Source organism: Battus philenor, unplaced genomic scaffold (assembly GCF_028537555.1).
Source record: "Battus philenor isolate CCGP_79_NKW_IND1 unplaced genomic scaffold, ilBatPhil1.0.hap1 SCAF_7, whole genome shotgun sequence".
Lineage (NCBI taxonomy): Eukaryota > Metazoa > Arthropoda > Insecta > Lepidoptera > Papilionidae > Battus > Battus philenor.
In genome coordinates, this window is record NW_027181737.1 from 10,041,074 (window position 1) to 10,055,845 (window position 14,772).

Below are 14,772 nucleotides of genomic sequence, written 5' to 3' on the forward strand. Positions count from 1 at the left end.
TAAATTAAAATCTGTGTAATTACCTTAAATTGGTGAAAGTTTTAAGGTCGTAGTGTAAAAACGTTTTTATTATTACATATCCATAACCAATTACAAAGATTTTTTTAACTTAATTATATATCATAAATTTATTAAATGAACAGCTACTTAATAAACAGCCTATATGTATACATAAATATTAAACAATTTTTGTACAGAGAAGTTGTGAATTACGGTATCCTTTGCAATTCAAATATATAATAAAAATAGGTTTAAATATTAGGGCATACTGGGGTCTTTGTTTTTTTTCCTCGTTGTTCAAGAATTGCGTGTATTTATACAGCGAAGCAGTTGTAAATGTGTGTTTTGTGTTCGGATTTGAAGGATTCCGTCATTAGGAAATTTATTTTTTCAAAGGCATGAATATATGGACGTATTGTAGTAAATAATAGATTTTGTATTTCTGATAGAATTCTGATAGGTTAGGTAGCCACACTATTTTTTCGCACCGTTAATTAAACTATGTAAATAAATGCAAAATACAAATTAAAATCTTTTGATACAGATCATTAATTTTAAATTATTGACATGGCAACAATATTAAATGTAGAATATACGTCTACCAAAGCTTCATAACAACTACGACTATTCGATTATCGGATTAATAAAACTCCACTAGCTGACATTCACATTCATTTTTTATACTATAAATGTGACGAGGCGAGCAAGCTATTTCTTATATGTCTAGTGATACCACACGACCGCATTAACGACACTGTCTAGGCTTTTGGAATACGAAATTATGTGCATCTGGGTGTTCACCTTAAGATAATAGATCGTTTTTTTCCACTATCCAGAGATTTAATAACTTGTCGAACTCTTTTACAACTCAGAAACGTGGTCTCTTAGTTCAGGCATCAACGGCAAGTTCATAGTCGTTTAACAAACCACGTATCGATATAGTCCAGCGGATTCGCAAGGCCTCATAACGAGCAGAACAGATGGCCGCTGGGGTCTTAAAGTTCTGGAGTGGAGACCACACATCGGCAAGCGCAGCGCAGGTTGTCCAATGACAAGGTGGAAAGACGACCTTGTTAAGGTCAGTACTACGTTAGATATGTGATGCTTCCAGCGATGGTGATATTAGAAATGGGTTATGTGGGAGCAGTAGACGTTGTACAGCTAAAATGATGATAGTAATCTGGTTCGTGTCGTTTTTCAATAGCAATTATTAATTTATTGATTAGTACTTGAAAGCAGAATAAACATTGCGAGAAAACGTTTTCTCTTCCAACAATGAAGGACGAGCGCGTTACGGCTTATTGCACATGATCAATGATATTGCATATAGGCTTTTTGCAATTCGTGTAAATATTTTTTTTAGATGGTAATTAGACGAAGCACTTGTAACTCATTATTAAATCTTAAAATTTATTACCAAATAACATGCACGAGACCACGATTATAATTTTAAGAAACATGTTTTCTTTGACGGTTTATGATATTCTATTTTTTACAAATAAATATCCGTGGTTGAGTAAGGTTTTATAGATATTATACTTATTTCATTTTAACAATGGCTTCTTGTAAATTTACATAATAAATATTGTACATTTCGTTAATATAATTCAAAAATTATTGATAGGTTTATGAAATATATATTATGGATTTAATAAGGATAAATATTGTGCAATAAAAATAGGTATTCGCTATGGACGTTATCTAAATAAGAAAATGTTTTTCATTATGGCTGTCAAGGATATGTATTCGAATAAAATAAATGAATACTGTGAAGGGAGTGTGTGTGTTTAATATTTTTTTTTTGCCAAGAAAATTTAATTAAAATTTTAAAAAGTTTGGTAATAATAAAATGAGTAAATAAAATTTTTATACAATAAAGAAAAAATGTACAATTTTATTGAATTCACTACGGTGTAAGTTTTATGGACATTGCAAATTATTTTTCTAATCAGCTGTTTAATGTAAAGTAAACATGGCATGTTCCGTGTGTACGAGTATGTTTATTCATTTATCATCTTCATTAGTGTTTGCCGCCATGATAACGTTTATATCCGTTTTCAGCCAAGTTTTTAACACGCAGGTGCTCTAAAAACATGTCATAGTTCTCAAATTCTTTCGGTTCGTTGGAATGGACGCCTTTCGGTAAAATTAGGTATTGACCACCTGGACCTCGCGTGTAGTCTCGACCTCCAGTTTTTAGATATCTGTAGTCCAAAACGATCGTTGGTTCGTAGTAATCAGGGTCATATGTTTTTCGAATAATCCTATAAAACAAATTATAAATTATAGAATAGTTAATATGCAGCTATTACACGGATAGTAAAATTACACAACACATATGCCGGCAATTCGGTAGACTGAATTTGTTGACCAACAATTCTCGCACATTCTCCAATTACCTAGATGTTAACTTAATATGTACACGTATATTATAGGTGTAAAAGCTTTGTGCCGACAATTGTGCTATACATTCATCACTTTAAAGCTTTAAGGAGGTTCTAAACCTAAGACTTAAAGTTAGGTATGAATCTTCCTATCTGCGAGTAGAGATTACCGAAGAATTCTAGTATATTTCACCCGCAAGAAGGGTTGAGCGGGCGTTTATCAAAAGAAATGCATATTTTCAAACTATAGCTCCTATACTTACACCATGCGAACTGAGCAGGGGTCAGCTAGTTAAGATATAATTTACTTATTTTTGGTCCATCTGTTATCAAAGGTGTACATATACTTACAGTGTTGTCTGTCGACGGTCCCAAGTACAAAAAATAAATAGTCATTATCGATTTTATAATTGTTCTCGCATTGAGCGCAGTTTCTTATATTATTTGTGTTCTTATATTACTGTATATTCTATATTAATTATAAATATGTACGGATATTTTATTATTTCATTATGTAATCACTGGTCTATACAAAATCTCTAGCGAGAAGCCGAACGAATTCTTAAAAAACATCTGCATTGATTTATCTTTAATGTAAACAATTTTATTATAATAGTAATGAGTAAGTTCGGTTTTTACAATTTTACTCTATACACCTTTATATGAGAATGAGTGATCATATAATAAAGTTGATCGTTAGTATAAAACGCGCTGTACCACAAATAGTGTGAAAGAATTATATTCTCTTTTTCCTATAGATACGTACATGGTAAACCTACTATGTATGAATACAGTTTATATTATCGGATCTTGGTAAACAAATAACTTTTATAAAACATGTTCATGTCTTTATAAAAGGATTTTAGAATAACTGTAACATGAAATAAATATAACATCTCTAATAATACTTACGAATTTTGTTCCTTCACCCCAGGACCATAATCCTGTAATAATAAAAGAGAGATAAAAATATTAAAACTATAAAAATGTGACATGTGAAAAAGATATGTATTTTACGTATGTTCTTAATGTTACAGTGTAGTAATTCTGATAAATAAATAAATTGTTATTAAATAAGATAAATATTCGTTAATAAATAAACGAGTTGATAAATTGACTATATTACATCAGCTTTGGCGAAGTCATGAGAGTGGGGGGAGCGTAAAACGAGAGGCCCTGGAAGTTCTTCATGATGGTCGTCCTTCAAATGGTGGTACTCGTTATTATAGAGGTGATAAGGATTTGAAGACTCAGCCTTCCTCTGTTCATTTTTTGCGAAGGTAACCGAAGCAGCCGCGGCTGCTATGAGGAATAGCTATAAAATAATGCATTAAAGTACATTAAACGAAGAGAAATTAATACACACGTGTGTTTTCTATATTTTTATATGAATTGCATTCATACTTTACTTACATAACGCATATTATTAGATATTGAACACAAAACACGACTAACCGCAAATGATCAAAAACGAGCATATTATACGTTATATACAACAAGAGTAATTTTCGCACCGGAAATTTTGTAACTATGATGTGCTTATTGTTAGATAATTAGATGTAAATTGAATGCTTAATAATGTGAATCTTTACCTCAATTCGATTTATGATACATTTTTAGAAATAAATATGAATATATATCAGAGGTTTTCTGTTTGTTTTTTCATTTTTTTTGTTTTGTATTTACTATACGCAGTGTTTTAAATATTAATAAATGATAAGCCACAGTATTTTTAAAGTTTTATTTTCATTTCATAAATGTTTTGCCTACTTAACTACTAACTGTTTTTTTCTTTTATAATAAGCAAGTCGGCAAATAATTAATTATTTTATAAATTGTATTATACTTTTAATAAAATATGAAATTTTAAATAAAAACAATTAATGCAAAGTAACATTTCGAATAAATTATTTAGTAACAATTTTAAAATTTAAAGTAGTGTTACTTATTATCACTAAATTCAAATTCAAAAATGTCTTTATTGTAGTAGGCGTTTACACAGTTATATAGTAGTATTACACAGTAGTTAGCTACCACCAGCTCGGATTGCTGATCTGTTGAGAAGAGTTGGACAGGAACAGTTGAACAGTAGTGGCAGCTTTTGTTTTTAATGAAATTTAACAATGTTTCGTGTATACGTTATACTATCAACCATGTAGATGAACTAACAGAATGTGGTGTGGCTATATTTTGCTGAAATCACAGCTTATATTCGTCTGAGCATGCTGGCGAGCCCTCAAGGCTTCCTTCGAAATACATTCCCACTCCGTGCTTTTCCCGTTCTTTAGTTTTTGGATTGTCTACAGATCTTTATTCTGTTGTGAGAATGTCCCAGACGTAATTTTTTGGATTAAGATTGGAATTTCCAGCTGGGCAATACAATCGTTTAACTTCGACTATTAGTTCTTCTTCGAACATTTTCATAAAGAACGACCAATACAAGTTTGTCCATTAAAAATAAGAACATCCGTTGCATGTTGATATATATTCAGTGTGGTGTGTTCGATGAAGACTAAGTGTATACGATACAACTACTTTATTTCTGTCCAATATATGCCCCTACGCAACGAGTGTTCTTTTTCAAAAGATCTCTCTACATTCTCTAGCATTCTCCTGGTCATTGTAGCACTCGCCGATGTGTATCTACCGTAGAGAGAAGTCCTAGTTTCATCCGTGGAGTCCATGACACAATATTTAGTACTTAATGTTGTGTTGCAAGGGCAAAGATGGCAAGATTTGTTTGAAAAGCCTAGGTAATAAAGAGTTAATTGGGTTTACGTAATATTTTTTATTATCAATTAATACTAAAGTTAATATATAATATACCTACATATATCCTCTGTATACATATATGCATACATTTAGGTGTATGTATAGATATATTTATCTATATTTTTATAAATACATATAAATATACATAAATATTTATAAATATATATACATTTATTTATTTATACCATACCCTATATGTATACCTTTAGATGTAAGATGTTACGTAGTGTACCTCAATTAAAGCGACTGCATAAAATTTTTATATATTATGATTTGGTGGCAGATGTAATGTATTCAAATAATGTAAAGTACGAGAGACCTGCAGCCAACTTGTTTTCTTTAGTTTAAAAAGTTTCGACTCACGCTTTTAGTTTCATTATATACTCGTTGACCATATAAATTTTGTATTGACTAAAGCTGTTTGCCTGTCGTATTTCAGTAGGAAAATAAACAAATAAAGCATGTTTCGAAGTGATCACTTTATTAATTGTTTTAACGAGCTATGATGAAAATTTCCAAAAATAAGTTTCCTGTTTCATTACACGTTTATACCCGTTTAATATAATTACATATATATCCTCTTTGTAACACTTTATGGTAAACGATATTATTTGTTTGTTTTTTTTTATATCTCTCAAGGGACAGGTTTTTGAACTTACTATGTTTTTGAAGAAAATAAAAGTGTTACTTTTCGATTTTACTCGTTATTTTCTTTTGAAAAAACCTCTAGGGGATTCTTAAACAATAATGAAAAAATTATGGATGAATTGATCGAGCCCATCTCTAGTTTTTAAATTTATAAACATTAGGTGTTTTTGTGTTTTTTTTTGTGTAATTTTTTTCGAGTTTTATAACAAAAGACATGTGTTCTAGAAGTTGCCTCTGAATTTCTCGCTTGACATCTTTAATTATGCCCATATTACTAAATTAGAATTAAAATCATCTATTCATTTCAGTCTTCCTCTTGTTCGTTTAATATTATTCGCTTAGTCTAGCCATGTCGAATATGCAGATTATTTAAAAGAGAAGATTGTAAAAGAGACAGCATCTTTGTATTCCATGAATTCACCACGCGACTTCCGGAACCATCGCGATTCAACGCTAGAGGTCGATTACGATGTGCGGAGCTGACAATCCGCGTAGTAGGTTTCTTTGCTTTATATCTTTCAAGAGTATTTATTGTAATCACTAGTTATTTTCCGTTTTAATGTTATAAACCATTTTTAACTTAAGGTGAAGCAAGAGCTTAACCTGGAAAGCGCTTTTATAAAGTCAATTAATTATTTTATACACTGTGTAAGCAAATATATATCATTTAATTGTCTAAGGGTTTTGTGAATGGGCAAGTGAAACGGATCACAATACTTACATGTATGACTAAGTCGCCAAACATCACCCCAAGTAAATGCGTGCGTTTGTAGATTCCGAAGGTTATTTATTTGCAATTTATTAGTTATTAGTTAGTAATTAATTGAAGCAGTCTCGGCAGTTTTAAATTACTCAGTACTAAAAATTACTTTAGGCAATTATGCATGCACTTGTCGGATCTCTGGTGATTAGTGACGTGATTCCGACAATAAATCATATAATGAAATAGGATTATAAAAATGAAACATGAAATTTTATTTTCCCATATTGTAATAAGTTATTTTGATTGTAAATTGTTCAAATATTATCGAATAATTTTAAAACAATATCCTTATGGATAACAGATAAAGTGTAACATCGTTTTAAGTGAACACCTTCATTACTCTTTTGTTGGAACAATTCTATAAATTTTAACATAGCGTACAACTTGGCGGAGAAAATTAAGTTAAACATTTTTATGACCATATTAATGACCATGGCCGTGGTAATGATCATCATAATGATGATCATGCTTAGGTTTATGATCAATATATATGTGATATTTATGATAAATACGATCTTTATCATGGTAGTGTTCATCCTCATGGTGATCATCACTTTTGTGATGATAATAATCATCATCATGTGTGAGTTTTGGTTCATGTTCTTCGTGAACATAATACTCGTGTTCGTGATGGTCATGGTCGTCTACATGGTGTTTAGGTTCATAATGTTTGTCTTCATGGTATTTAAGTTCGTAGTGTTTCGGTTCATGATGTTCATTTTCATAATGTTTTTCTTCATGGTATTTACGTTCGTAGTGTTTCGGTTCATGATGTTCATTTTCATAATGTTTTTCTTCATGGTATTTATGTTCATAGTGTTTCGGCTTGTGATCTTCTGGATCATAATGTTTTTCTTCATGATATTTATGTTTATAGTATTTTAGCTTATAATCTTCTGGTTCATGATGTTTTGGTTCTTCGTGTTTATGTTCATAGTATTTTGGTTCATGGTGTTCTGGTTCGTGATGCTCTGGTTCGTGATGCTCTGGTTCTTTATGTTCCTCTTCTTTAATTTCTTCATGTTTTTCCTCCGGATGATGATCGTCATGATAAATAGCAACGTGCTGCTCAGATATAGGTTTTTTGTAATGTTTGTCTTCATGTGTTTCATGGTGGTGGTGATAAATCGGGTCTGAGTATTCAACGTCGGCCTTAAATCTGAAATCAGAAAATTGTTTTAATACATATAATACAATCGACTTAAATTTCTGTGTTAATTGTTTAAGTATAATAATTTTATGATGTAAAGCAGTGTTTCCCAAACTTTTTTGTTACCTTAAGACAATTTTTTATTTGTATTTGAAAAAATATTGGATGTTTATTTAAAACTAAATTACAATTATTTAAAATATATTTAAAACTTAAGACTAAAGCAAGTTTTCTGTTTATCTAATAGTATATTTTTTACCCGCTATGTTTATCTACGTAGTATCTGACGGTCCTTTTACGACCATCTGGCTGGATGAGCCAGTACATTCCCTTTACTTTGTCACCATGTCTAGACTCGTGTTGACCTTTTTGATCATGAGTGTGTGGATCGTCAACATGATACGAGTATTCGTACGACGGATAAGTCCAAGCCTGAAAAAACATAAATAATTTTTAGAACATACATAAATATTGATAGCAACTTTTTATGTGACAACAGATGGGAATAATTTACTAACGAAAAGTTATTAATTACTGGCAACGGGCGAAATTATTTGCTCAAAACATCCAGGTGTAGGAATACACAAATATTAATACTACTAGCTTTATTACCTCATTATTATCGACAGGTATTAAGGTCTCATTGAAAGTATAGCAATACGATATGTAAGTAAACATAGTTGCTAGAATTAAAATAGTTTCAGCTATCTTGATTTGTATATTGTATTAAATATTGTATATGTGATAAGATTGATATACAGTGGTAGCATAGTAGTGAAAAACTTTAACTAAAGACATTTTACGACAATGTTTAACCGGTTGTTGTACACTTTAGGCGAATTACAATAATGGTGAAAAGAAAAACTGCATAGAGTCGAGTAAAAGCATGGATCCAGGTTTGGAAACATTTGTTTACATTCATATGCAATACTTGCAAATTTCCAAAATTCCAAACTACATCTTTGGAATATAAAATTTTTTACAAGCTTTCATCGGTAAACATGTTTATGTTTGGTTCATATTATTAAACAATTACGACAGAGGGTAAATTATATATTTCCACAAACGTGCTTCGACTAAACATTAACACACAATTGATTATATAATGAGAAGGTTTCAAATCTATGCCGAATTATCTTTTGAGATTTAATGGTGCCACAATGTGTCAACTATATTAACTGTAATTATCCGAATATTTATAATTGTATATTACAATATAATTAAATAGTGTACTTATATTTATTACTTACATATTCGTCATGATGTTCTGGAACGTGAGATCCTACGTGTGAAAGCTCACCGTGGTAACTATAGTGTACGGGATGGTGCACTTCGACCTTGTATTCAGATATGGGAGGATGATCTTTGCCTAATACGACGACCATAAAGCCGTACAAAGTGCAAATCTGGAATACACATCATACTAAATATAAAAGGACTATCTACAAAATCTTCATGCATTTATTTAATTAACTGAAAATAACCACATATCACACGACGATTATTAAAATCCCAAGTTAGCTTCGCATTGCAAAAGACACTCTTATCATCTACTCACAAAAATGTGTGAATGTCTATTACTGTCCAAAATCTTTAATCTTGCCTTAATATTATTTTCATCTCAAGAAAAGAAAAAAAACTTTTGGCTGTACCTAGTCATTGTTGACTATTTTTTAAACTCCGTAATAACGCACGGTGCAATGGTTACTTGACTTATTTTAAGAAACAAAAATTCTTGATTTAATATTAATAGAAATATTGCGAGTTTTTTACCTTTTTCATTTAACTACTACTAACAGAATTGTAGCAAAGCGTGAGCAGATGTATTTTTTATTACAAATTGTATTAGTTTAATGTTCCTAATTAATTAATATAACTTAATTACTTATAAAAAACAATAAAACTAAGTAGTAAAAGCAAAAAATACCTTCCAAATCATCTTCGGTTGATTTCTTGCAGTTCAGTCTTCAACTGATGTCAAATTTTAGTTCATATTGTTTTTATTCAGAAGATAATATCATTATTACCTTTAAGTATCGTATTTCCTATCCATGCGATTGCCATTATCTTCAGTTTCTCAAATTATATGTTCAGGGGCGAATTCATACACAACTGTTAAAATTAAACGTTAAACATCGGCCTTTTAACATTAAAGTTTCATTTTGTAATAGACTAGATTAGGTATGAGTAATTACATCGATTATAACAATATAGTGGGATGTTAGATGTTTCAATAAATATGAGAGCAAATTTTGTGGTAAATAACAGCATATACGAGTATAAACTCTCAACTGTTTGGTGTAGTGCAAGAAAAAGATTGTTCTTCACTTAGTGTGATCAAAAGGTGTTCATTAATAATTGGTCATTTTTTCTATGTAATTTTTTAACCATAGAAAATCACTGATATTGCTATGCACACTTGCTATAATGCTACTTATGAATCAGCACACGATTTTAGCTAAACTCTTTTTTAAAAATCTGATATTAAATAATTTTGTACAGTCACGTTATATTTGGCCTTAAAAGAATTGTATATTTACCAATACCTTTACCAACCTTTTTACACTATACAGGTTTCCCGATTTCGACAATTTCATAAGCACTTTATCGCACTAATTTACAAAATATGAAAATATTTTTAAATGGCATTTGAGGTTACGGCATATATAAAGGTATATCTTCTTAATAGTCACTAGTCAAATTGTTCTTTTATTGTTCTAAAATTTTAATAAGTCGTGAATTAATTAAAAAAAAAAACTTTTTTTTTATTTAATTAAACAATTTTATAGTAGCCTTTGATAAATTAAGAGCAATGTCTTGTTTGACATTAATAAACTATACTTTTATAATAGGCGCGTAAAACTTAAGAATACGCACGATGTTGAAAGTTTGAAGTAATATTTATAAATCATGCTTATTTGGCTCCATATCGTGGAGTAAGATTTTAAAACAATACATGTAATAAAGACAGAATTGTTTTAATACTAGACACACTTAAAGAGATGAAGATTTTGTAGCTCTATTGTTTCTTTTTTAAGATAACTAACGACAATGGATATTTTATTTAGAAAATGGTCAAGCATTTCTTATTTCTGAATATTAAATTAAATTGGGAACATTTTTAGATCTTTGGTATGATCTACTGGAGGTACGAATTACTGGAGTATTGGGCTACCAATTGCCAAAGACAGTGACAATCGTAGGTAATTTTGATTGAATTATTTCATCATTAAGGCGGACACCTAGTCGGTAGGGTAAACTGCATCGGAAAGAGAACGGAGTTCTTACTTAAGTGACCTATAAAAGTTCTATATGTTGTTGATAATTTATCGATGGTCGTTTGTGAAAATCGAGAATTGAGTTTCGTATTTTAAGATACAAATATTTAATTCGATTTGCTAAGTGATTTGCTTCGTATCTTTATATTAACTGATATTTTGCTTAAAGCACAGCTTACTTCATAACTCGAAACGCTAAGTTTTCTTGTTTTCTAATTTTACTAACAAAGGCATACTGAAACCGTCGAATATGTACATGTGCAAATGTTCGGCTTAAATCATAAACCACGGTCGTTTGATATCCATTAATATTATTTATTACCTTAACCATAAGATCGACACTTTAAGCTTTGATTATTAATAAGAGAAGCTATCGAATAACTTCTGTGATTAATAATATAATTTGTACATATTTAAATGTCAAGAAAATTTTTTAATAACAATCTGAAAAGTGAAAATATGTTGGTAGTTGAAAAAAAAAAGTTTATTTATGTCCGATACTTAAAAAAATCGAAGTAGCTGTGAAACTGATTAACAAAAAATATTCATAGCAAAAATTATATAAGTATGATTTACAATAAATAATAAGTTCATAAGAAAATAACTGCTCTAGAACAAAATGTATACATTTTTAATAAAATTGAAATTAATTTCAGTCCTTTTATTACTGATCCTACCGAACAAATATTCGTTTTGCTTTATATAATAAACACGTCACAGTCAATACTGTTCAGTCAAGAAGTAACTAAAGTATTAAAATAAATAAAGTGATGAATTGAATGGATTTATTTTACAAGAGAATACAATAAATTTATAGGCAACTAAAAATCGGGTACAGCTGTTGTCACTCGGCGTTGTAGAGAAATATAATAATTTAATAATGATGTTGTGATAAATGAACGTGATGATGCGGTGACGAGTGATGCACTATTGCGTTAAAGCTGAAATATACAAACACAAGTAAAATATGGAATTTCCCCAATAGTCAATTTACCATCAACAAGAAATAAAAATAAATCGATACTGAATTTTTGAAGAACGTCGGAAGTTTAAAAAATCGTATCCATCACATGTAAACATCGGTTATCTCCATTTTTTTTTCATGTTTTAATTTTTTGTTCATGCGTTAAAGTTTCAAAGTATTCACGGAATCAACATTAATAATGAAATTTTTATATTAATTTATAAAGTAATAAAAGTCACAAAACTTTTGTGATTGACTCTCCGAGACATATTTTTTTCTATAAGTTTCTTTTCTTCCTTAGGATTATATTTTTATTATGTGGAGGTTTTATTCCAATTTTTTTTCATGTTGTTGAAATTTCAAATTGAATATAGTAGTTATTTTTATATTAGCTTTATTTTCCTTACTCTACTGTTATCACTTGCGATAATAAAGCGCACAAAGCATGGTTACGTACAAACACGATGCTTCCGTTAGTGGAAAAACGTACTACCATATTGTATGAGCGGAAATATGGTAGATGTCTTTTCTGTGGAAATAAGTAAAATTAAGAGAAGACAGAGTTTTATATAATATTAAATTGTCTCTTAAGCGTCGCTTTATAATAAATAGTTAAGAAGCCATGTCAGTTGAATAATAATTAACTTTGTAAGTACTGTTTGTACTTTTCATTCATTTCGTTTATCACTGTTTATCAGTTGATAGACGCTCACTGCAAAGCATAAGCCTCTCCAAACGATGGCCACGATGATCAGTCTTGCGCTGCCTACATCCAGCGACTTTCTGCGACCTTGACTATGTCGTCATTCTCCCAAGTGGGGGACCTACCCTCCTAACCCTTACTTGCCATGAATTTTTTTTTCCCATATGTACACGTCTTACCCGGTATGATCATCAGCTTTGTATTCAACTTTCCTGTAGCGGCCGTCGGGCTCAACGAGTTCATAGCCTCCTTTTACAACGTCCCCATGACGGAACTCATGTTGAGATTTTACGTCGCCAGTATGGTGGTCGTGAACCGAGTATGCAAAGTTGTATTCGGGGAACGCCTGAAATTTTCGGAAAATAAAAAAAAATTATGCATGGAAATATTATTACAGTTTTAACTATTGTACTAAGACTTGTTATCATTTTATAATGACATTGTATTATACTTTTAGACAAACAAATAAGTAATAGTAATTAGTGAAAGAATATTACAATTCTGAGAAGAAAAGAAAATTAATAATTAATACTTTTAAAAAAGAAATACAAGATTAATATTAAGGAGCATTTAGAGATAAATTAGCACATATTATTACACGATCTATTTCTGGGTGCTATTTTTTAGGAAAAAAAATTGCAGGAAAATTGATACAAGCTTAGCAAGGGGATAAAACTCGATATTTGATATTTATTATATATATATATATATATACAAGTTGATGATTGTATACCCTGGTGGTTAGACAAAGCGGCTTTTAGTTAGGAGCTCTGGATTTGATAACGAGATGAAACAAAATATTATCTGTGATATTTGTTAAAATAAAAGGTAACAGATTATTGTAATTATTGATATTAACACATGAAAAGGGACATAAATCAGTAAATTTTCGTAGTCACGCATTTTTATAAATTAAAGAGAATTTAAACTAATTAAAGATAAATAATACATATACATACTTTGGCATATAATAATGAAATAAAAATAATGAAAACCTAAAAACAGTGTTGCTATTATTTATAATTTTGTTATCATTACAAAGATATATCGTACTTAGTAAGTTATTTGTGACTACGATTAAACACAAAAGAATGTACTTAGTAAGATTTATTAAACGAGTTTGAGTCATACTTTTTAAATTGTGAGGACTTGATCTAAATTGTCTGTTCATGTTAGTTATGTAGTCTCTTTTTTAATTTGCTCATTGATTGCTGGGGTTGTTTAGAAAATCTATGAAAATATTAGAATTAAAAAGATACTAACGTAATGGTCGTGATGAATAGCGTGAGGTACTGGCACATGATGCACTAGTGGAGCGTGGTGAATAGGCGCATGTATTGGAATGTGATGCACTGGAGCATGAGGAATTATGACGGGGTGGTGAGGACCATCGTGCTTTTGAATCTCTTGATGCGAAACAGCTACATGATGTTCATGGTGATGATGAAACGGGTATAAGGCTTGACAAGTTGACACCAAAATATAAAATGATACAATCTGTAATGGTAAAATTATTAATACATTTTGTAAGCGGAAAGAATATATTTTAAAGTTGATTCATATAGTTTCAATAGTCTATACAGAATAATTTGCACATTAATAAGGAACTTATTTACTAAAAAAACATTCAATTAATATATCTTGGACAATTTAATTTGATTTTTAATTGAACAAAATAGACAGATATTCAGGTCGTTGGAAGCGATCCAGTGAGATGCAAGCTGCTTCCAATTAGTCCTATTGGAAATCTCTGGGGGTAGTTTGTCCAGCAGTGCAAGCCTTTCAACTGTAATGATGATGATGATGAAATTATATCATCTCTGTTACGTAACGTTTGTTATTATTTAATAATTTTAATTAAAGAAAAACGTTATAAAACTAGGTATAAAAATGTGAAGGAAGGTATTAAAAGTTTAAATTAAGATAATTTTTTTGTTACCATACACACAGATTTAGTATTAAAGGAATAAAACTTACTTTGAATTGCATTTTTCTTAAAAATTAGAACAGTTTCCAGATCTATGCTGTCGTTATTCTTAACTTTACCAATAGTGAATTAATTTTACTCAGTCTCGATGTTATATAGAGACATATATAATTGTGGGAATTA

The 14,772-nt window shown here is 30.1% G+C and overlaps 2 protein-coding genes across 2 annotated transcripts; both read right to left on the bottom strand.

Moving 5' to 3' along the window:
• Positions 1-6,990: 6,990 nt before the first annotated feature.
• Positions 6,991-9,656, bottom strand: LOC137931183 (histidine-rich glycoprotein-like). The gene is made up of 4 exons (XM_068774591.1): positions 9,645-9,656; positions 8,968-9,123; positions 7,977-8,149; positions 6,991-7,726 (listed from the first exon to the last, which is right to left on the bottom strand). The coding sequence occupies exons 1-4, from the start codon at positions 9,654-9,656 to the stop codon at positions 6,991-6,993; spliced, it is 1,077 nt and encodes a 358-aa protein (XP_068630692.1).
• Positions 9,657-11,869: 2,213 nt separating this feature from the next.
• On the bottom strand, positions 11,870-14,171 carry LOC137931184 (cuticle protein 8-like; the record flags this gene model as incomplete). Its single annotated transcript, XM_068774592.1, has 3 exons — positions 11,870-11,936; positions 12,842-13,008; positions 13,926-14,171. Coding segments are annotated over 3 exons (480 nt in total), but the record flags the coding sequence as incomplete, so codon positions are not given.
• Between the last annotated feature and the right edge of the window lie 601 nt (positions 14,172-14,772).